The following is a 24,142-nucleotide window of genomic DNA, read 5'->3' as shown; positions in this document are numbered from 1 at the left end:
TAGGTATGCATGCTTTGTGCTGCTTCACACTCCCTGTTTCTTTGTTAGGCTACATAAATGGACACGTCCCAGCAGTGGTGATTAGCTCTATCTGTGCACACTTGCTGTCCACACATGGACAAATGGATTATCTGAAGGAGGCTGTATGGCTCTTAATTGGACTGCCTTTAGAGAAGCTAGTATCCCCTAACTCTATTAAGATGAAACTCAGGAGATTAATGCATCCTGTACTGTATGATCTCTGACGGATGCTACATCCATGCCTGTTGACACACTCATTCTGCAGTTAAGGAAACTTTCTACTCCGTGGATTCCAAACGTATTCATTTTCTCTCACAATCGTACGATATTGCTTTAGTAGATCTGGCTAATAAGATGAATGTAGGTACCCATACATGTGTACATACAGTAACAGTTGAAGCAGGTGCCCATAAAAATTTATGTATCTCAAGATTTTTTTGTTTTCTGATGTTCAGTGCAGACAAATAGAATGTCGTATGTCAGCATAGAAGTTACACATTGCCTTCAAACCTACACATGTATTGGATTTCTGTTAATATGTCATGCTTAGCTTCAAGACATATGTCTTCACGTTTGGCATTGAATCCTTGCTTTCATCTTGAGAAGGTGTTTCGTACTTGTATTTTGTTTTGCTGATGAGATCCAGGCCCCAGGATCACAAAGTGATTTTAGACTCAATTTCAGTCATTAAACTTTGTATGTTCCTTTCCATTATTTTAGTTTTGTTTTATAATAACTTGCTCATAATTTACATTGTCAAGCAATTTTTTGCCCATGTTACTTAAGAAATAACAATTTTAAAGTGATTTGAAATGTTTACTAAAGTCTGAGATGGCTCTGTGAACCCGAGGCCATTGTGGATATCTGCAGTTATTCATGAGTGTAGTAGCCATGTACATGTACATATTTAATTTTGCACAATGTTTTTGGAACCAACACAGTCATTTTTTTCAACCACTTACACCGAGAAAAGTCTCATTTCCAATTCCTACTTGCCTGCTTTAAGTTTATGATTGATTTGAATGATGGTGTGGTGCAGGAAACTTCAGCAATTACATTCAGTCCATCCAGCATCTTCATTTCTTTCCAAGAGGTCACTGGATTTACTTGTTATTGTTTCCATGCTAACGCAGCTAAAAGGGAAATCTAATCACTGACATGTAGAAGGCTTCACATGAAACATTAGGTGAAACCACTCTAGAAACCTTCCATTGCATTCTTCATAATTCTTTGGAGAGTTTGCAAGGCTGTAGACTTAGGCAGGAGGTCTGGGGGAGAGGGGCACTTTATCTGTGCTTGAGAGATCCTGTCTTCTGACAAAACTGTAAACATGGAATAGATAAGGAAAATGGGGAAAAAAGTTCAAGCCTTAAAGTGTGTCATTTTTTAAAACATCCCTTTGAAGAAGGTGAATATTGCCTACGTTGTTTTATATTTATTTCATGATATTTCATTGCTATATCAGTATTCAAAATCTGGCAAAATCTAAGGGATGTGGGAGGAGGGACACTCTGCAGTGACACAAGCAATTTTAGCTGATTGTTTTCGAAAGACAGTACAAATATTGATTTCAAAGGGCCTATCATATTTCATTTCCCAGGACAAATATCAGAGAGCAGAAGCCACAATGTGTCAGCTTGTGAATAGTGCAGGTCTTGCACATGGACCGTTAGCTGAGGGTGGCAGCTAATTAATATGGCTGGGGTGCAGAGGAAATTGCTCATACATGCATTTCACATTAGATTTTCTGAATCTCGACAGATCTCTTTTTCCTGACAACTATTCTTGTGAAATGTTCCCAATTAAGCAATTAACTTTATTGGCCTAAATTTGAGGTAAATATACATGTATGTTCTCATGTATGCCAATAGATGAATGAATGAATGAATGAGTCTAACAGTACATGCATGCTGAATAATATGTGTGCTCTGGCAAATGGATGTAGCTTTACTGGTCATTTGCTATGTTAAAATCAAATTTGTGGTACGTGTATTTAATTGCCTGTTCTTGCATTAGTGTGTATTTGAGTTTAAAGTAGATTTTGGTACATATGTTTGAACCTATGTATATACATCTGTTATGTTTCTATTTTCTGCAGTCCAAGAATTTATTATTTTAAATTATAGGATATATGAAATAGTTGGTTTATCTTTCTTAATACAGAGTACATATAAAAATACAAAAAGCTTCTCAGTTTTATCCCTGGGGCATAAAAAAGGCTTTTAACTACAGTTTTTCCATTAAAAGCCCTAGAGATCTGTCTGGAAATAAAGTAATCTTCTGTGTTGACTGATGGCTGTCAAAACAACTTTGTTAACGAGAGAGCCTGAATTGGTGGTGCTATCCAAATATTTCCGAACACTGACAGAAAATATGGATAAAAAAAGGGGTTAAGAAGAAGTGTAAAATGTACCTCAAAAATGAACATTTTTTGGGTATTATCCTTCATTTTCCTTAAAACCTGCATACTCTTGGTTTATAGTATGTTTAATTGTTTAATGTTGACATTGATTTTACCAAAGTCCCACCACTTAGTTTCTTGATTTTTTAGCACTTTGTTCTTGAATTCTTAAACTTTCAAACCTATATTTATTGTATATCTTTCTGCAATGTTTATTTGATGGACAATCCTGAAAATGCATCAAAGCAAAATCTCATCTAAAGCTGTTTAGAAGTCCACAAGTTTAAGACAGAGTATTGGCCATCCAGTCATAATCATACAAATATTGGCTTTCCAGAAATTTATGTATTACAGCCAGTTAAATAAGAAAAGAAATATAATATAACATAGCATGCACAGAGAAACTCTGATTAGAGTGATTGTACACACAGAGATGTGGCCTAACCCCCTTCTGCAGCCCATCTGTAAGAAGTGTTTCCGCCATTTTGTCATGAAGATCCTGTTTGCAGTGCTGAGATGTTTATAGTGTGAATTGCACACATTGACAGCCTGTGATTACATCTGTGCCATGTCTGGCGGTGAAATGATTCCCCCCCCTAATATGTTCATTTCCTGTTTCTTCCCACCATCAAATTTCCTGAGCTAAAATGATGCTCACCTTTCGTCAGTCATGAACACACCCTTTGTGTGTTTCATGTTCACATTCATCACTACCTGCCTTTAATAAACCCTCGTCTTGTTTATTTAACCTGTAGAAGACTGGCTTGGGAATGAGAGGAACACATAGCGTGATATTGATGGCAAAAAGGACTGAAAATATGGTCTAGCATTTTGGGAAAGAGAATGTTTTTAAAAAATGTGAAGAATAATACATTAATAATGTGAAGAAAGGAAAACACCATAAATAATGCTGGACGTACATGTATATGTTTTTTTTTACTTCAAAACATGGTAGGGTCTTTTTTGAGCAGGCATCCTTTTTGTGTGATATAAATGTACATGAGAATGCAATCATTGTGTTAGCTCTTGTTGAGAAATTTGCATCTATTGAGACGAATGAAAATGCTTTAATGTAGAATTAGAAGTCATTTTCATTGTTTTTGTATTATTTTTTTACTCCTGCACATTCCTGAGGTGTGTCTTCTCGTCTTTTATCTTGGTTGATCCCTTTACTTGGATTTCAAGCTTTCTGACCTTCAGGCTATTTAACACAGATTTTAAATGATTTTTACAATGTTTAAGGTAAGCTTGATTCTTCAGCAGAACGAATGCAAATTCTCAGTAGCTGCAATATCCCTCAAAAAGTCCATGTTGCCTTGCAGTAGGGCCCCTTATCCAGTGAGTGCCCAATGTTTTAATAAAGAAAGGATGTCAGACATTTTACCGTCTGGTAGACTCACCGACTAACCAGATGCCCCACCAACTAACAGACTCACTGAACAATGGACGGTCAGACAGAGCGACTTGTAGAGTTGCTTGTCACAGCTCAAAATATTAAATAATGGGAGATTTTTTTGTCGTTGAAGGTAAAAACAGTCCTCTTGTATCATGTGATGGTATTAATTTACCGATCACCTGTCTTACCGTGTCGGGGGACTCCATGGCCGAGAGGTTAGCATGCCAGAGCAGCACAATGACCCAGGAGCCTCTCACTGATGCGGTCACTGTGAGTTCAAGTCCAGCTCATGCTGGTTTCTTCTCCAACCGCATGTGGGACGGTCTGGCAGCAACCTGCAGATGGTTGTGGGTTTCCCCAGAGCTCTGCTCGGTTTCCTCCCACCATAATGCTGGCCGCTGTCGTATAAGTGAAATATTCTTGAGTACGACGTAAAACATCGATAATAAATAATGAAAATCTCACTGTGTGCCAGAGGCACCAGGAAGTCATAAAGAAGCTGACTGTATTTCAGCAAACTCTTGATGATGGCTGCATGATCAACTAAAATATTATAAGAGTATTTCAGTTACCAGACTTGATATACTGGTTGATTTTTTTGTTCTTCTTCTATTTGTTTGTTGTTTTATTGTTATTTGTGCTGTGTTCTGTTGGTGATTCATACAGCTCTACTGTTTTAATAGCAAAACTGTTCATGCTGTAGCATGTCTTGTAGATATTCATATTTACATATACAGAATACAGAAAAACTCCAACACTGATGATATTCATTGCTTGTGTTTTATTACATGGTTGGTACTTTTCTTGTTAAATATGTATGACTTTGCGACTTCATGTATAAACCGGCAGGTGGATCCTATGGTTTATATAAAATGGCTCTTTAATATCTTGGATAGATATGCCTTTGGAATGAGAGATGTTTTGTAAGCTGACTGCCTGGAAGAGATTCATACGCCAGAAGAGCTATCAATACTAATGCTTTTGTTTTACATTATATGCATATATACATATGTTTTGTCATATCTAATCCTGGTGTTTCCTGTTTTTCTTTGCAGTAAACTTTGACCATTTCCAAATTCTGCGAGCCATTGGCAAGGGAAGCTTTGGAAAGGTAAGTAGCATTAATGTTGTTGATTAAAAAAGTTCACCCATTTCTTGTCATGGCTTGCTGAGAAGTTATCCATTATCAACACAAGCAGGTGATACCTGAAATTGAATTTGCTGGGTGTTTCTCGGACAGTGGGATTTTGAATTACGATCTTTTACATATTTTATACCCTGAGATGCTGAGGATAGGCTTATCAGTTCTGTTCTTGTCGTGATAAAACATTTAATATTCACCAACACTTCGGGATCATTCCTCATGCGCCTGTTAACGTGATTTGTCATCTGGTAAGAGGATTTCTGCTACTGCTTTCTGATTCCAAAATATTTAGCTATATTTGGGAGGACTCTAGTCCGACACTTGAAACAATCCTTCATCATGTAAAGGGATATTTCCAGTCGTACTTATGGTAAAAGAAGGCAATAGATTCCTTCGACCAATAAAAACAAAGGTGAATCCAGTATTAGAATTGTGTTTCATTTGGGCTTTGAGTCAAATCATATATTATATTTGATATTATATTTATATTCTCACTTCGCTGTTAAAGGGTCTGCTTTCCTAATCCTTTATTTTCCATATGTAAAACTAACAGCTTCCAAAAAAAAAGAAGACGGACACAGGACGAAATGATTTTTGTTAAAAACCAATCTCACCAGGTGTTAACAGGCTGCTGTAATCCTCTTTTAGTTGTACTAGCTGAAAGGTGCCAGTATGCATCGTAAATTCAGTGAATAGCACTGACACAGTAGGTTAAAGGGTTACTAGTCTCTCAATTAACCAGAGCTGCATAAAGTGCATGCTTAGAGCTTGTTGGCATGGAAAACAGAATTTCCTCTGACAGCTATTAAACAAACCCCTCCTTAGTTACATGTATTAAAGTGTGAATTGGGTGAAAGAAACCACAGGATTAATTTCAGAACAAAATCCCTTTTGGTTCTTTATATAAGACCACTCTTATAAAACAAAACTGTGCTAAGTTGCCTTTGTATGAATGAGGAGGGACCCTTGAACCCGCGATACCCCTCTACCTCCTGCTATTTAAGGGCCTGAGATCATAAGAGCTGTTATAAAACTGAAAAAAAAGCTGTTAACCTAGTACAAGTAACAGTTCTCCAGAACAGAGTTGATTGATATTGGAGAACAGCTACACCTGAGTGCGCCATAAGACATTTGGCTCTGTCCAGTAATGAGACAGATAATTATGTAATCCTTACCTCTTTATTATGAGCCATCATTGTCTGTTTTAAATTACTCACCTTATACAAATTTTTGTTGTCAGTGGGAGCTGCAGTGTATCAATTGGTGGGTACATGATAGTTGTAATTTTTCAGCTGACAGCATGGTTTTTACAGCAGGGTATTGATTTGTGGGCTTGAACAGGTAACAATGTGTCTGTGTCATTAGCTAGGAGTCACATGTAAGGTGAAGTACAAACATGAAGCAGCATAACGGTCTTCCTATGAAACGGTACTGGCAGCCAACTTTTTCCTAAATGCCCAGAACCGTAAAGATCTGTGGGATTATTATTGTATAATACCAATACTAATTAGCCATACTCGCAACCATCCGCGGGTTGCTGACGGACCTGCCCATGTACGGCCGGAGAGGAAGCCAGCATGAGCTGGACTTGAACTCTTAAATCTTAAACATAATCACCTACATTTCTTTAAGGTATTATAGTATATTATTCCAAAACACCTTGCTCAAAAGTATTTTACTTCTTTGGCAGTGATTAGCTTTGCCTTGGAGGAATCCTGGAGTAGACCATGTACTGGCCTCCATGCATGACAAACTTTCCCACATTTGATCCACTGTCCCCATATTTTCATGTCATGTTAGTGGACGGCAACAAACTTCATGCTAGACCACATCAACTGCCTTACCATCACTGGTAGAGCCATGAAGGTTCTAAGAGCTATGCAGGCAGGGGAATTCCTTGTCCAAGGCTAGGTTAAAATCCACTTCCAAGGCTGGGTTTAAATCCACTTCCAAGGCTGGGTTTAAATCCACATTTGTTGTTTCCATTAACTTAAGGAATGGCAACTTTATCCTGCATCACAACCTGCATGCTTTACATGTACACGCACATGTGCATGTTACAGAGGAAGGGTTTTGCTGGTCTGGTTAATATGGATTGTCTTTAGATGTTTGATGTGTAGGCTCAATATTTATTATTTATTTGATTGGTGTTTTACGCCATACTCAAAAATATTTGTAGGCTCAATACCTTCCTCAAGCACAAAGTCATTGAAATTATCACATCTTCAGTGTTTTCATGGCCATCTCGGCAATAACTGATGGACAAGGGTTGCATTGCCATTTAGATATGCTCACATGCATACAGTTCATTTAAAGAGATACTCCAGTGTCAAGACCTGTATGTCTTAAAAGCAAGCTTAAATGGTAAGGATCGAGACAGTGTAAATTGTTTTACTAAATTGTAAAAAGAAATGCATTATATTGAAACCGCTGATGTTAATTTCACAGTATAATATGGAAACCAAAAGTTTTCTGTCGTTTCCAATTTTGCATGGTGCGACATCATGCAAGAACACTCGGCGTCACTCTTCGCTGAAGTATAGCCACATTTGACATCGTTTTTGCAAACGCATGATGTCATTCCAGCATAACTGCCTTACAGTGTGATTCATCGTCACACAAGGAATATTATCACATCACATCAGGAAAATTTTATGAAAACAGCCCAAGATTTTGTTTTTGAAGGATCTTCACTTTTAGTATTTATATTCATCATAAATCTCTTTGAACCATGGCTTTCGTTCTGCTCCATAGGGTATCCTGCATAGCATTGTAATAGTTCCACCTGGTTTCTCATTGGATTGAAGTAGCGCGTTAAGATCTCTTCCCTTCAACCAGTAGAAATCTCTGCTTCATGTGTAATAATGCCTGTTATTTGCCAGAGTCCCATTGTGGGAATGAAATATTCTTAAAGGGGAATAAAATGAATGAAGGAAATATTGTCAAATAAAGTTACTTAGATTCAAGGCTTTTACCTGAGCTTGCCTCTAGTGCTTGTATACAAGATTTTAAAAGCTCTTAAATAGGTCTGATGGACTGCTTTTTGAAAGGTCAATAACATTATTCCCTTAGAAGAGCTGACATTATGTCTGATGTATGTAGACTAATTCAATTTACAGACACCCAAAAAGTTTAGAAAGGGGAACTTTGAAGCAGCTGGGATATGAGCAACAATGACACCATGGGGAAGCCTCAGACTTGTGGTGGGTGGGGGTAGGGGTGAGCTTGAGAAGGACGTGGGGCGAACGGGACGGTGTTGAGGGAGAGCAAGGAAGGGAAACCCAGGCCCCGGGTATTGATCAGTGATGGCCAGACAACAGGCTCATTGATGTGGCAGCTTGAGGGCATCAAGAGATTAGTGCTGACCCTGACCAGTGCCATCTGAACAGCTCACTTGGCCCATTGGTCGATATATCATTACGACTTTGGGCCAGTATCGGAGGGACATAGACAGGATCAGAAAGCTTGATAGCACATCCCCGCTAGCACATTACTTCTCAGCTATGGGAGGAGGAAGAGAAACCAGCAATTAAACACCTTACTCGTCCGTTCTGAACATTCCAGGAACGGTAACAGTCTAGTGGCAGGCGGTACCATTTTATGACAGAATGTCATGCCAAGTCAGGTTTGTTCCTCACGTTTAGCTCCCAGCTAATGAGACAGGCAGCCAGTAACCTGTTCAAGTGGTGAATTTATACCTAACAGTAAAACTGTGCCGCCAGCTGAAAAACCACAACTATCCCATTCCAATCAATCGGAAGATACTAATTCTGACTGACAACGGAATTTGATAGATGGCAAGGGCTATATGAGAAATAATGATGTCTGGGTTGTTCATCATAAATAGGTGTGAACCTCTCCATGGCAAAGATTAATTAACAGATTAAGCTAAATCATTTACCATATTCGTTGGTAACTTCGCCCTAGTCTTCCATTAAGACATATATAGATATTTTCAGGTAATTTCACAAATTATCATGACTAAGATTTCCATTCGGTTTTATACATACCCAAGCCTGCCTCGAAGTCGGGAGACCTCAGGATCAAACCGGGATCAGATCATACCAGACTTTAAAATGATACTTGCTGCTGTCTCACTTGGCGCTCAGCGCTGTGAGGTTAGAGCGAGGAAACATGACTGGTTGGTCGGCGTGATACTTCAGTGGCGACTGCACTTTAACGGCATGGGCTCACCCTTCCAGAAGAAGACACAATACATGTATATATACACACACCTAAAGACTCCTTGTCGTCATATGACTGAAAAATTGTTAAGTATGACATTAATCCCCAAGCATACATGTACATAAATATATACCCAAATCTTTTTAAAGGTTTAGTTTGAAGGAAAATCTTGAAAATAGAAAGGTGTTGAATGTGGTTGTAATTAATTAGAATGTCTCTAAAGTATCTGATAGTCAGTGTATATTTGGTCAAGAAATCACCTGAATTGAGTAGTCTGCAACGAATCTGGATGCCAGTATCTGGATCACAACAGTTTGTCGTTTTGATTTAGATACTCTCAGATGAATTCCTGCCTGCACAGTGGATAAGTGCGTATGCATGTGAGAGGGAACTTGTCATTCTGAATAGAGGAAAACTCTTCATATTAAAATATGGACTTCTCTGGATGGTTCTTTATGGATATAAAGGAAAACATAAAGATAAAAGCTTCATTTCTCAATTAACAACTTAATTTCTACTGTTGATACAAGCATTGGTTGGCCAACAATATTTGACATATTTACCGAGCATCACATAATGTTCACTAGTATTTTGGCCTGTGTGACGCATATACATATACATACCTCAAAATGCATTAAACATAAATTATGGTGTATTTTTATTTTTTTGCCCGTTTATAGCGTTATCTTTGCGATCACAAAATTCCTATAACATTATAAATATAACATGGGTTGTATAGTGCATGCTAACAAAACTATTAAATCACTCCTGCTGCTATCGTCTCATGAGTGATGTATGGCTCAGTGCAAAAACGTCATTTGTAAAAAAAAAAAAAAAAACATTCAAAACGTCTGAGTTTTGTCACTTCAACTCTAAGTTTTGTACGAAACTTTACTTCTTGAGGTTGGATACAGACTCCAGCTGTTTGTGGGGTAGGGACATGACAGGATTTCACCAGCATGTCATGGTGCATTGAATACTTCAGGAGAAACTTCTCAAACATTGATAACCTGGGAATAAATACTGCAGGTTGATGTAGATGTTTTATAGGCTGTCATCTCCATGGTGAAATTCAGTGGAATGTTTTATGAGAGGATAAAAAAAGAAGGTTGTTTTGGGTTGAAAAACAACATTTCCTGTTTTTCAGAATCGAGGACAAGGACATTTTGATACCCTTGAAATGTGCCCAGATATACAGGAGGACCTAAAGAGAAAGCCCAAATTATGAGGAATACTGCCTGATAAATTTAGCTCATATTTTGTGTTTATAAAACAGTGCTTTATATATTCATTTGTGCTGACTGTGTAAAGTTTAATGACTAATTTTGATACTAAACTTTGATATACAAGGCATTAATTTCTGGTTTCTTCATATCTGAAACTATCTTAGTCCAAATTATCCTGGTAAAAGTGTGCCCAAAGTAGATAGCTATATTTGACCCTGGCTTTATAGATGATCAAATCTGATGCAGATTTTTGAGCTTTATTAGTGAACTGTGTAGTAGCATGTATGCACTGCGAGTGTGGCATGTTGTGTATCAGAGGCATTTGTTTGGCATGTTTATTGCCTGCTGTTTGCCGTCCATGTCCACTGTCAGATCACAGCCTGACTTGCTTTCCATTCTTCGCCTATTTCTGTGTTTTGGCACTACTTTTAAGGGAAAACACAAGTTTGGAGTGATGAATTTGAAAACAAAATGTATGCAGACACCAATATGTATTTTATTTGTTAAGAAAGGCCATACCTTTTTAGTTTGAAGATGCTCATAGAGGTGTAGTACATTTGAAAAAAAAAGCATTTTTTCATAAATACATTAACATTTGTGTTAACTGAAGTCTTAAAAGATGTTTGGATGTTTATGTTGGAGTTCTATAGAATTAAGTCCATTTACTGCCCAAATTTTTATTTTATTTTGATCGTATTCTCATTAAGTTACTGTCCCTGAGTGCCAATACGGTCTGTGATCAGGGTATGATTTAAGTGAGGATTTTGCATCTAGATTCTTGTTCACACTGTGACGGATGAATAATACACCATTGTGCTCAAACCATGACACTTCCTCAGTGATGGCCGTATTATGTCACCAGCATCCGACCTAAAAACCCTGTGTTGCAAATAGAAGTCTTAGGCAAATGTCATCTACTACGGTAGCCTGTACATAGCACTAGTGTTAACATGAGCTAGTGGTACCGTGGCTTTGTGAGAGTATCAGTTCTGTGTTTGCTTAGATAGCTTAACTGTAGGAAGTCTAATGCCATGGAATCTGCTAAGTGGATAGGACCTGTCAGTATGCAGAGAACAATTCTGGCTCTGTTTGCTCAAACTGTCCGCTTCCATTTAGCCTTGCTGGTTGGAGTTTTCGAGTGTGTTTAGGCTAATAAAGAAAGGTAGTTCCAACTTGATTGAAAGATCTTGATGCTAAGCCAAGTCAGTATCAGATATGGACAAAAATGGGTTTTGAGAAGAAGAAAAAGCGGACATTGGTTAATTTCAAGTTGACATGCTGGATGTTGTTCCTAGTCCTTCAAATTCTTGTCGAAGTAAGAGGATTCCTGCAGAGAAAATGGCTGAGATACTTTGTTTGCACATCCTCATTTTCTGGTTGCCATGGTAATGCACTGCTTTACTTGCAGGTTAGGACGTGGACAACTTAGTACATGTACATGGAGAATTCATTGAGGCAGAACAGCCATATTTTAACTAGGACAGTTACATCTACACATAGATATAGGAGCCTATGGAATTCTGTTCATGTACACATATAGTACATCTTAACAATGAGGAACTTATAAAAATGTTTTTTACCTGCAACAACAGTCCAAAGCTATGAGCTCTTTTGTTCTTTCCATTATTTTACAACTATCTGTGTATGTGTGCCCATGAAACACCTGTACAGTTCACAAACATGGCAACATCACAGAAGAAAACGATGTGTTTTGCTGGGATTTGAACCTTTGGTGTAGGTCATGCTTGAGTCTCCTATTGCTAATTTGAGCAGTTGATATTGCTGTGTGGCTTTTGTCACTTTTATTCCAGATGCGCATGATGAAGACGTATTAAGATTTTGATTAGTGAATTTCATGTAAACAAAAAAGTTTTTAGGTAAGCATCTGCAGGTGTATTTTAACCTGACAAGGTGAATCCTCTGTAGTTAGATAATGGATCTGCCATTTCACACTAAAAGCTTTAAAACTTCTTTGAGAAAACTTTCAGTAAATGCTGAAAGCTTCTTTTTTTCAATGTTGAAAAGCATTATAAGCGATACGAGTTTAAGTGGCTTGTGCTTTTCCTGTTTATTGTCTTGAAAGAAAATGCATTTAAGAATTAAGCCTTATAAATCCATAATAAAGGTGTTGCGGCTGATATTGGATGGGGGATTCTATAATCCTCATCACCTAGTCTGGTGCCTATAATGCAGGTTCTTGCAACAATGTAGGGGATCATGTAAAATTTCCACACAGTATTAATGCTTGTACTCAATGTGTTGCAAGAATGAGCTATTAACTGTTTATTTATGTGTACTGGATTAATTTTTGAGTTTTCACATTGTTCTCAAGAATGAGGCTAAAGCTTCCAATAAAGATCTCAGATGACAGAATTTCAATATGTACATCTATGTAATAGTTTAAAATTACAGGTGTTCCTGTCTTCTCATGATACCATAGTACATGAACATTTAAATAACTGCTACATTAACTGTTAAACAAATATAATGAAAAAGGCTCATGGGTATGCAGACCAAAGACTAAGTATTTGTATTTTCTACATGTATTTTCTAAACAGTTCAGAGTGGTGAAATAAAATATCTTATTGCTCAATACAGAGTTTCTCCTTTCTCACATGAAAACCTGGGAGAAAAGTGTAAGTTAAATTTGTGCTTTCACACCATCAATATCTGTTGAAAAGATTTTTAAAGAATTAGGGGCACATGTACGTGTAGTTTATATATCTGCCCTCACACTCTACGTGTATATGTGGCATTTCAGACAAGTTTTTTAGCAAAGTTTAAAACTGTCATTTACTTTATCCAGTGATTCGTTTGTTTACAGGTTTTTATGTCCACCTTAGCGCTAAGTCTTTGTTATTGGAAGTAAAATACAGGTTGATCTTGGCAAACATGTTTTATTTTGAACCCTGAAAACATTCATACATCATACATCTATTTCATAGGGTGCACTGGTCCTCATATACATGTAGATGTAAATATGCATATACACATTTAGTACCATACATCCTTATTCTCCACCGCCGTCGTATAAGTGAAATATTCTTGAGTACGGCGTAAAACACCAATCAAAAAAAAAAAAAAAAAAATCCTTATTCTCCATACAAGCTTCATGTTTCACAGGTATTCAAGTCAAAAACAGACCGTCTGTTTTTGGACTTTGCCATAAAATTTGTGACGTATGATTAGGTTATCTGAAATTGAAAACCAGAGCAGCATTTACAAAGCATTATTTTCCCACCACATTTATTTGTTTAGGCTTGACAGCAACGATCCATACTGTTAACGGACAGAATAGATTTGTTTTCCTTGAACTAGAAAACCCTGCTTTAATTTTTCAATCAGTGTGGATCAATGTTGTCATCGAATTGTTTTGGACTTACTGAACACAATCACACCTGTTTTAGTAAATAAAAGCAATTCTCCAAGGAATCTGTGTTTCCCATGCTGGCTGTCTGTCCATTATCGGTAGAGTGTCCATGAACAGACGATAAGATGCCCTACTTTTACATTAGACACATACATATATTCATGACAGTATATTCTTTCACAAGATCCAATTCTTTCATCAGCACTGTCCAAACCAAAGCCCCATGGAGCTCAAGTGCTGAACTAACAGTGTTGTCATCCACACTAGTCAGTCAGCGCAGATTCCACAGCTGTACATGTACAGGATCTGAAAGTTAGCGAGAAAATGTCAGATGGCATCATGCCGATCAAACAGCACGGTCATAATATTGAACATTCCCTTTGTCCTAGCAGTTGTACATGAGCGACAGTGGAAGTAGATTAAACTGGAATTGGAAATTAGAGCGTCTCACTTCTGTTGTTTTTTCTCCCTTGTTTTCCCTCGCTGCAACATGGCTGCTATATTGCCGACCTGGCATGATTAAAGCCATAGTTATCCATTTATTCTTGTTTTCTCTCTGTCTCATATTGACTTCATCAGTGTTAGACATCCCACCGAACATGTTCCAAGCCAGAAACACAGCTTAGGATACATATACAGATCTATGCAATTACTAACATTTTTATAGCAGCATTTAATAGCATAGGTACTAAACAACTCGTTGTGTAATTAATGTGGTGTTTGGCTTGTTTTAGGAAGTGTCCTGCGATTAATAGCACAGGTACTAAACAACTCGCTGTGTAATTAACATGGTGTTTGGCTTGTTTTAGGAAGTGTCCTACGATTAATAGCACAGGTACTAAACAACTCGCTGTGTAATTAACGTGGTGTTTGGCTTGTTTTAGGAAATGTCCTGCGATTAATAGCACAGGTACTAAACCAACTCGCTGTGTAATTAACGTGGTGTTTGGCTTGTTTTAGGAAATGTCCTGCGATTAATAGCACAGGTACTAAACAACTCGCTGTGTAATTAACATGGTGTTTGGCTTGTTTTAGGAAGTGTCCTACGATTAATGGCACAGGTACTAAACCAACTCGCTGTGTAATTAACGTGGCGTTTGGCTTGTTTTAGGAAATGTCCTGCGATTAATAGCACAGGTACTAAACCAACTCGCTGTGTAATTAACGTGGTGTTTGGCTTGTTTTAGGAAATGTCCTGTGATTAGTGATGAGGAAGTTCATCAAGTATCACAGCTGTTTTATGCAGTATGTGGGGAGGCTGTAGAATTTTGCCTTCAGATACCACCATTGCTGACCATCTTGTGTATCATTTTGGAATCATGATGTATTTATACGTCCTCTGCATAATTCATCTGAATCATACTGAAAACATGATACTTAGTTCATAAGGTACCTACACAGTGAGAAGAAAAAGAATGTGCACACCTTTGATGTTCCAAAATCCTGCTTGCTTGTACTAAATTATGAAACATGGCCTGTTTTGTATGTGTGATACAAGACTGTCTAAAACTTTATCAGTTTTAGACATTGTTGTTCATAGAGATCATCCAGAGACCTGTGTACAGTATTATTTGGCATGTATTTGGCGGGGACATAAGATTTGGATTTGGATTATATCATAACAATTTCATGTGTTTGCAAGTCCTGTCATAACCAGGCTACACTTTACATCCATCATCCATGGGTGTAAGATTTCCTGTATGAAACATTTGATCAGATGGTCATACTTTACCTTGAGGCCCATCAGATACTAGCTAGTTTAGTTGGTTTGCTCAAATAAAGAATTCATGTTAAGTTCTTGCCTGAAGAGTTGGTCTATGACATTTGTGATACAGTGGAGCTGATGAAGCAGACAGACTAGTGACATGAGAGAGCCATAAGGATACAGCCTGTAAGACTGTCTGAGAAACTGAACAGGAGCAATCTGTTCATAAGTGTATATGATCTGGCAACAGGAGGTGTCTATCTAATGTAAATAGGTGAACCCACCATTGACCTTATCAAGCATGAGGCAATAAATTCACCACTCTGTCTTTAATATGGGCTTGAAGCACACCCAGACTTATTTCTGATGGCAATGAAACGGTACTACATGATTATGCACTCTCGGATTAGTCTGAGCAGATCTATGGCCAGAGTGGACAAGTAACTATCTTTTCTGGTCAGATAGTCTCACGGCGAAATTTTGGACAGTGAACTAAGTCCAGAGGGATCTCTATCCAGATCAGATCTGCTTGACCCTTCCTTGTGGAATTTAAAGTGAGGGCTGTCAAGTCCCGGGTTTGGTGAAGTGGAAGGAAATGGGCGATCCCTCGTTTCCTTGGCTTGATATCAAATTGACACAAGAAACTGGGAAGGGAGGGTTTGATCAAATTGAAATAAATGACAGCAGCATAGTCAAATCTTCCAATGAATATTCCATCACAGAGAATTATAGTCTTCTGTCTTGTCCAATCTTCCCGTAACTCCGGTCCTGATGTATTGCTGTCCAGCATGCTTCCGTCGCAGTTATTTGCCTCAATTGACTCGTGGACTACTTAATCCCTTTGCCCATGGTGTTTCCAAGGTGTCGTCTGTAGTTGCAGGAGTTCAGGACAATTGATGAATGAGCGAAAGTGATAATACAAGAGTGTTCCTTTGGTGTTCTTCTAGGCTGGGTCTGCTTTATTTGCATCAGATAGAGTTCATTGTGGTCCATTGGTAACATATAAAATATATCTTTTTCATATATATCAAATAAATTCAGTATTGTTCAATGTCTTCCAAACACCCCCAACCCACAACACCCATCAATGATGTACCCTAATTCCTCAACCTTTTTGCATATAAAAGAGCAAATTTCAGTGCAATTTATGCACATTTTAAGTTAAATGTTAGAGACCTAACTTCCTGGATTGGATTGGCCATTTAGGGGCATCACAAAAACTATAATTTTATCAGTCTACATAGAACAGAATATGTTTAAATAAACAGCTTGCAAACATGCGAAAAGGTTGACTTATTTTATTTGATTGGTGTTTTACGCCGTGCTCAAGAGTGAAAAGGTTGAAGAATTACAGTACTTTTTGTAATAAATGACAGGGGTTTTTTTCGCATGTAACATCAGTGTTGACACTTTGCCCCTAGATTTACCAGTTGCTTTTTAGGTGACTTATTTTGGCTCAGGTTAGAATGGAACTCACAACTTCTTGTCTATATAGTGTACCAACAGAGTTACACTCGGAACTATGATCAATTAGCTTTATTTGTGATTGCCTTTGTTGGGCAGTGTGGTAAGTGACCAAGTGATCAGTGTATATATATATATATATATATATATATATATATATATATATATATATAGGCAATACATTTTATTTGTTACTAACATATTATAGGCAAATATCTGTAATAAAGACTGTTAAGATCAGTCAGTGTTTTAATCTGTGTGTGATATCTAAATGTTACCCTATTGGTAATTGGACACTATGACCTCTCTAACCTTTCTCATGTCGTAATTTTGATCAGTGTTTAAACTTCAGCATCTCCTTGGTATACATATTTGTGGTAATAAATAATTTTTTCATTTTTAATAAAGTGTGGTAGTCACATTTTTTGGAGGAGGAAACCAGAATTTACTATATAAAAAAAAACCTTACCTTCTCAAAATATGATGATTGAAGACATGGTGATCATATATTGCTACATTTTCTGATATACATGTAAGCATTGTGTTCAAGTCATCTAATAGGTTTCTTTCAGAACACAACTAGCTCTTGACCAATTTGTTTTTGTTTTGGTTTTTTTTGGTCAAATGTACTTAGTGAGGTACAGCAGTATCCTGCTCTGCTTAATTTTGTACAACAATGAACAGCCATACATATAAAGTGCTCTTGACACCAATCATTTAAATATTTTTAGAGGTATATACATTAAATGTCTTAATATAGTACCAGTATTTTTTTTAACTAAAACATGTTTTCCTGTTGAACATGATCCTACTTTCCCAGCAAAGCCCCAAATCACCTGTCTAAGACCAATAGTACTTCACAATCAAGCAAAATGTGGAACATAGCCATAGACAAAATTTTAGGTCATTTACATATTATAAATATAAGACTAAGAATAAGAGCCAGGGTGATTGATACATTACCACATGTAGAATATTGTAAGTGTCTTTTAGATTTCAACAGATTTCATAAAAACCCTTTCTTATGTCTTTTTTAATAGGACCTCCTTTATTTACCTTTATTTTTCTTGAGAATTTATAAGTGGAATTGGTATCTTATATTTTTCTGTATAACGCTGGTTTATGCTGTTGCCAGCTTTACCCAGGAGTCTCACATCCATGTGATCAATATAAACACTGTGTATGTGGTTGAGAAGATGGAGCGTTTTGAGCGACATAATGACTTGCAATATGAAGCAACCTATTTCCAAATCGATTTAACTCATTAATTATATACATGCATATCTCTTATAAAAGAGCTTGTTATCTTAAACTATATCTTGGTGATCCCTTTTCCCTTTGAAGACGGACAAAAAATGCTAATTGGTGCATCTGTACCTGTAATAAATGATAGCCAACCTTACATGGTGGCACAAAGAAATCAATGACTAAGCTATAACATACAGGTGTATTTTTAGCTACCTGTACAGGGTGAGATGTGCGTAATGAGGACTTGCACTGTATCTGTCAGGCTTCATTTCCTGAAGTAATATCCTTCTTTCCACTTATTCAAGAAAAGTGTGGCCCTCTTGTTTTGTTGTTGATTATTATTCTGACCGTTACAGTCTGCATATTGTTACATTATCTCTTTCCTTTTTTATATGGATATTAACGTTATAAGCCAGAACAATGCACATCCCAAGTCCCAAAAGACATCTCATGATGTCCTCTCCTTTCTGTATTGCACATTAGCAAACAACATCCATGTACCCTAAATTCATGATGAAAGAGCAGCTTTCAGTGCGATGTTAATATAAATACCTTTTTCATACAGAACTACACTGGTTTGAATGGCCAATTTCTTAGCCTCACAAAAAAGAATAAGTTTATAAGTGGACTTGGAATAATGCCCTCAGCATACATTGTATGATGGAATAGACATCTTACAAACATGCTAAAAGCTGGAAGAATTACCATATTCTTCAACTTTTTTCTGCACATAAACATGTCTGACTTACACTTGAATAATTCCGTGTGGACATGGACAAATGCATTTCGCTTCCTTTGCATAAACACTGTGTAAAATTTAGTATAAGGTTAAATTTTTTTTTAAATTTAAATCAATAAACTTTCCAGATTTTATGGCAAGAGTGCAGCTGTGAACTGACCTATGCAAAATCAGTATACATATGCGTCAATGCGTCTTAACAAATCTGTTTGGAAAAATAAGCCTGAGAATATCCTAATATTAGTTTATATTAAAGGCAATCATGACACTGGAAGTGGCCTGTGACAACTGGAATTTAGGAGTAGTTTAATGAAATGACTTCCATAAATAGTCTGACTAGTAGTTATTGGGCCATTGACGACTTGTTTTTATCCAGCACTTGCTAGAGGCCGGAAGACAAAGCACCAGATTGTACTCTGGCGCCGTGAGAATGGCTGTAGTAAGCGGTGATATTGCCACATCATTCTGCTCTGATCACACCTGGCACTTTTTTAGCCTATGACCAGTCCCCCAGAGCTATCTGTCAGTATCATGCTTGGAGCCGTTGTTTTCTGTTTTTGTCTTATTAACCCAAAACTTCAGCTCCGTTAGCCAATCGCGTTGGCTCCGCTGGTTTTTGTGTGGATACAAGTCTTGTGTTCAGATCGTATAGTGCTTCCACAATGCTGTAATGTGTGTCAGGGGCCTGCAAATTGATGGAATTGGCCAGGCCAAATAAAAACTTACGACTTCTAATCCTGTTAAATGACGTAGATGAAGGTACAGCTAGCAATAAGAAAGCTGTTTTTCCTACATCTAGGCAACCTTAGTGTACTCCCTGAATAAGGAATTGACTTCTGTTAGCTTCTCACAGGCTACTCCGTCTGTTCATCTCATCCATTGATTTGTCCATTGCTTTATTTATACCCCTATTGAAATAAAAATTTCAAGAAGAACTGCTTTATGTAAAGCCCTTATTTAACTGATATATATAATCAAGGGTTTTCAGATGTGACCTTTATTAAAGGAGAACCCCAACGCCTGTATTTTCATACTAGATGTTCCCTAGGCACAATATTTTTGCTATGTTAGTATGTAAACTGGATTTAAAAAAATTTTAACTAGTCCACTTATAGGAAAACATCTCTAAAAATCGAAGTAGGCATCCCTAAATAGACCACTTAAAACTATGAAAATATACATTCATTTGACTTTTTTTTTTTTTAGATTTTTGTGAAAAGAGTTAAGGCGCTCAAACATTTGAATTCTAAGGACCATATTATCAGAGGTTAGGAACTCTGACATCATAGAAAGTTTATTCCACTCTAATCACAACACTGAATGTTGGAATAACTCTTTTACCTATGAGTAAAACATTACTGAAATAACGTACTCAAAAATTCCTTCCTTCTAGTGAACATCAGGAATCAAAGGTGATGTGATGTCAGGGTTCCTAGTTACCGTCAGAATGGCTCATAAAGCCCACAATAGTATTCAAATATTTGATTGCCTTTCAACACTTTTAAAAAATATAAGAAAAGTATATGAAAGCATTTTTACACATAGTTTTCAGTTGTCTGTATGTTGAACCTTACTTCATATTTTGGCTTTCTTTTACTCATAATCCTCATTTAAGTTGGGCCGTCTGCCTGTCTTGTTGACCGGGGAGCCCTGGTCAGGTGACATCATGTTGTCAAGACCTGCCGGGATTATGTATTGAAAAGCCCTGTAAAGCACTGACAAATCCATGCATTACACCTGCCCACTGAATGTGGGCTTTTCCTGCAGCTATTGTATGACTAAATCTATAATTACCCCTGTGTGTACACCTCCTACTTAGCACCCTGAAAATTATATAAATAAACTAGTTTTACAACAGATATTTTGTAAATTATTTGAGTTTTTAGATTTATAATATTATATCCTGGAAAATGCTTGCACAGCATAGCAGCTGGATGATACGATGATCTATTTTCAATCACATACCTCTTCCCGTAGATGGTGCAAACATCCTGTCTGGTTTGTCTGATATGCTTTGGACATCCATGGGATTATGGTAACACCCATGGAGAATTTGGCGCTGTTTCACAGATTACAATTTCTGTGATCCATGCAATCGGGCCAGCTGATTGTGAGTTGCAGTGACGAGAACAGTCTGTCGCTCATCACTGGTTAACACTGGTAAATGGAAACAGCAATTGGTAACACATAGATATGCCAAATTAAAATTTTGTCTCGAGTTCCAGTTCTGGGCTTCAAGGCATAGCTTCTGTGGGGTATCACACACGCACAGCAGCCTGTAGGCGAATTGTGGACTAAGATGGATGGCCGCACTAGCGGCTCCCTACAGTTGGTGCCACAGCTCGCTGTTTTAAACAAGCAAGTAACTAAACAACTTCTGCATTTCCGGAGTGAAAACCTGGATTTCTTTTCTTTTTCATTTGGGTTTTTTTTTTTGGGGGGGGGAGGGGATGTAAACCATATAGACCTCGTCCATCAGCCTTTTATTTTAGCGGGCAGTTGAGTCCTACATTATGAAACAGTGTTTTTTATGTCCATATTTTCTCAATCTGTGGCACTTGTGGTTTCTCAGTCTGTGGCACTTTTAGTATGTTATCATGTATGTAACTTTAAAGTACCCTGCGTTGTGTTACTGAAGTCACCAAGCCACACTTGGGCATGGAATAATCTCAAAACTAATTGTAGAGTATTGTGATTGTCTCCTGTGGTCTGTGTTGTACACTTGAAGAAGCCTGCATGCCTGCAGAGAATGTACTTCCGTGACATCACAAGGTCAGCGATGGCTCAATCATAGTGGAGTAGATTTTCTGATATTTAATCACAGTTCTACCATATTTCTTCTGTTTTCGACGATCAGAATCAATTTATGGAACAGTTTGCAAGGTCAGTCGCTGGAGTTCTACTTTAAAATAATGTTTCAGTAAAGATGCAAATGCATTGCCGATTCAAAAAAGGAAAATATTTTGCAACTTGTACTTTTCATTGGAATCCTGATTGTAATCTGGGTTGACCCTAAACCTTGACTCTGGGTTGGTGTACATGTTCAGTACAATCATTGTGTCAAAGATGTGATTGTACCTAAAGCAGTTATAAAACTGATATTTCTTACTACATGTGCAGGTAGCCTTGCCTGTGAAGAATTAATTGATTTATTATATTTGGTGGGGGTTTTTACACCATACTCAATATTGTTTCACTTTTATGATGGTGACCAGCATTATGATGGGAGGAAGCCGGGCAGAGACTCTATGAAGAATAAGTACATGTTCCAACACCATAGCACACTATAAATACTATATGATTTTAATACTTCTTCAAAAAATATTGCGGCAGGCCTTTACCCCTGGAGGTGTGAATCTCCCCCTCCTCATCCCCACCCTTTTAAACATGCAATAATTAACACAATTAGATGGCCATAGTGTGTTAATAATTCAACTAGTCCTAAAAGGGGTTGATCTTTAGTCATCATTTATATCTACCTGATTCCATGCACCGTCAGGCTGAAGGCATTTTATATGATTATTTTATGATGGTATTCAAAGAGAATACATGTAATGTATTCCTTTCGAAGACATGCGTTTGCCAACAAACCATTAGAGAGATGTTTATCTGAATAACAACACCCTGCGGAGCTGCCTTCATGCAATGAACATGGTGAATGACAATGCGTTCCTATGGGGAAATCTTCTCTAACTACATGTCTATACATATATGCTCGTGCATGTCTGTTCCACTTTGATAGAATAGTGTCAAATGGAACTTGGATAACAGCACTTCATAAACATGAATGGAAATAAAGTATTTTTGTCAAAATATTTAATTTCATGCATTTTAAACTGATGAGCATAATGCCTTTAGTCCGATTGGAGGGTTGTAGATCTAGGGTCAACCCTGGGTCAGGTAAAACCTATGACTTCAGCATTAAGGGGATAGTGCAATGACAGGTTGACCCTCGTATCAGTATAATGTCTTGGGCGGGGCAGTTTATTTGCCTTTGGTAAGTCGTCTCAGTGAAGCAGCACTAGATAAAAGAGGGGTGGAAATCCATCCACACAACAAGGAGGCACATTACATGCATTCATGGGCCATGATCCAAAATTTCACATATTGGTACCACCCAGAATCAACTTGCTGTTTTTAAGTTGGTACATGTCTTTAGTTCATGTTTTGATATAATAGGCCTCACAGATGGGTAGCAACATATTTATTGTTCAATGTGCTAACTCATATAGTATATTGCCAACAGTCCTACAATAACAGTGCTGTTTGAACCCCCATTCGACTTACGAACAGAGTGTTTACCTTTAGGATTACTTCCTTAACTAATTCAAGCTAATCGTCTCAAACATAATGGCAGATTTGTTGATGAAAGATGACATTTTAGCTCTCTCTCGGTTGGGAGAGGGGTGAGCTGCAGGGGTGAGAAGGACTACATCAGCAATATTCTTTGCAGCTAGAAAATGACAGAAGACATAAAGTTTGTTTTTTAACATTTTAGGGCATTCTGCCATGGTTGTGTCAACAGTTAACTGTTGACTTCAGGTCTGAAAACAAAAGTGGTAAATTCCAAATGGCACTTCTTGATTTAGAAGGAGAACATTCCCTATAGGAAGAGTTTTTCACTGTAACTCCTACAGTCTGTTTTTGTTCCTCCCCTGCACTACTTATTGAGGAATAAATGAATGATTATGGATTAACACCGCTAATTCTAGAGGAAAACTCCTGTTTGTGTACAATCTAAAGCTTCTAATGCACGACAGCATCAAGATCTATCTTGTGTAGAGCAAAGATTCTCTGGTCAAGTTTTTGGATTACTGTTTTAAGTCTGCTGCCATTTGTACCAAGCTAAGCAAACTGAACTGGATTCAGGAGGCTTATTTGTTTTTGTCTATTAGAGAACATCTGCGTCTGCATTTGCATTATCATGATAGTCTTTGAAACATCTTTGTCTGCTTTACTGCTGGGTGAGAGAATGCGCACAATTTCCTCTCTAAAGAGCGAATATCTTGTGATTTATCAAACAACGTTTTGGGTGGAAGACTCAGGAAGTACTTGTTAAACCCCAAGCACTCACTCAATTACTCTGGAAGTAGTTGTTAAACCCCAAGCACTCACTCAATCACTCTGGAAGTAGTTGTTAAACCCCAAGCACTCACTCACTCACTCTGGAAGTAGTTGTTAAACCCCAAGCACTCACTCAATCACTCTGGAAGTAGTTGTTAAACCCCAAGCACTCACTCACT

The 24,142-nt window shown here is 37.5% G+C and overlaps 1 protein-coding gene across 1 annotated transcript in view; it reads left to right on the top strand.

Annotated features, from left to right (window-relative positions):
* The window catches only part of LOC135466553 (serine/threonine-protein kinase 32B-like), a 76,431-nt gene that overhangs the window by 13,613 nt on the left and 38,676 nt on the right, over window positions 1-24,142 (top strand). The window contains exon 3 of the mRNA XM_064744101.1: window positions 4,874-4,929. Coding sequence (XP_064600171.1) covers window positions 4,874-4,929 — 56 coding nt within the window. The remainder of the gene's footprint in view (window positions 1-4,873; window positions 4,930-24,142) is intronic.

This window comes from Liolophura sinensis, chromosome 6 (assembly GCF_032854445.1).
Source record: "Liolophura sinensis isolate JHLJ2023 chromosome 6, CUHK_Ljap_v2, whole genome shotgun sequence".
In the NCBI taxonomy this organism is placed as follows: domain Eukaryota; kingdom Metazoa; phylum Mollusca; class Polyplacophora; order Chitonida; family Chitonidae; genus Liolophura; species Liolophura sinensis.
The sequence above is the reverse complement of the archived record's forward strand: the minus strand, read 5'-3'. Positions and strand labels throughout refer to the sequence as shown.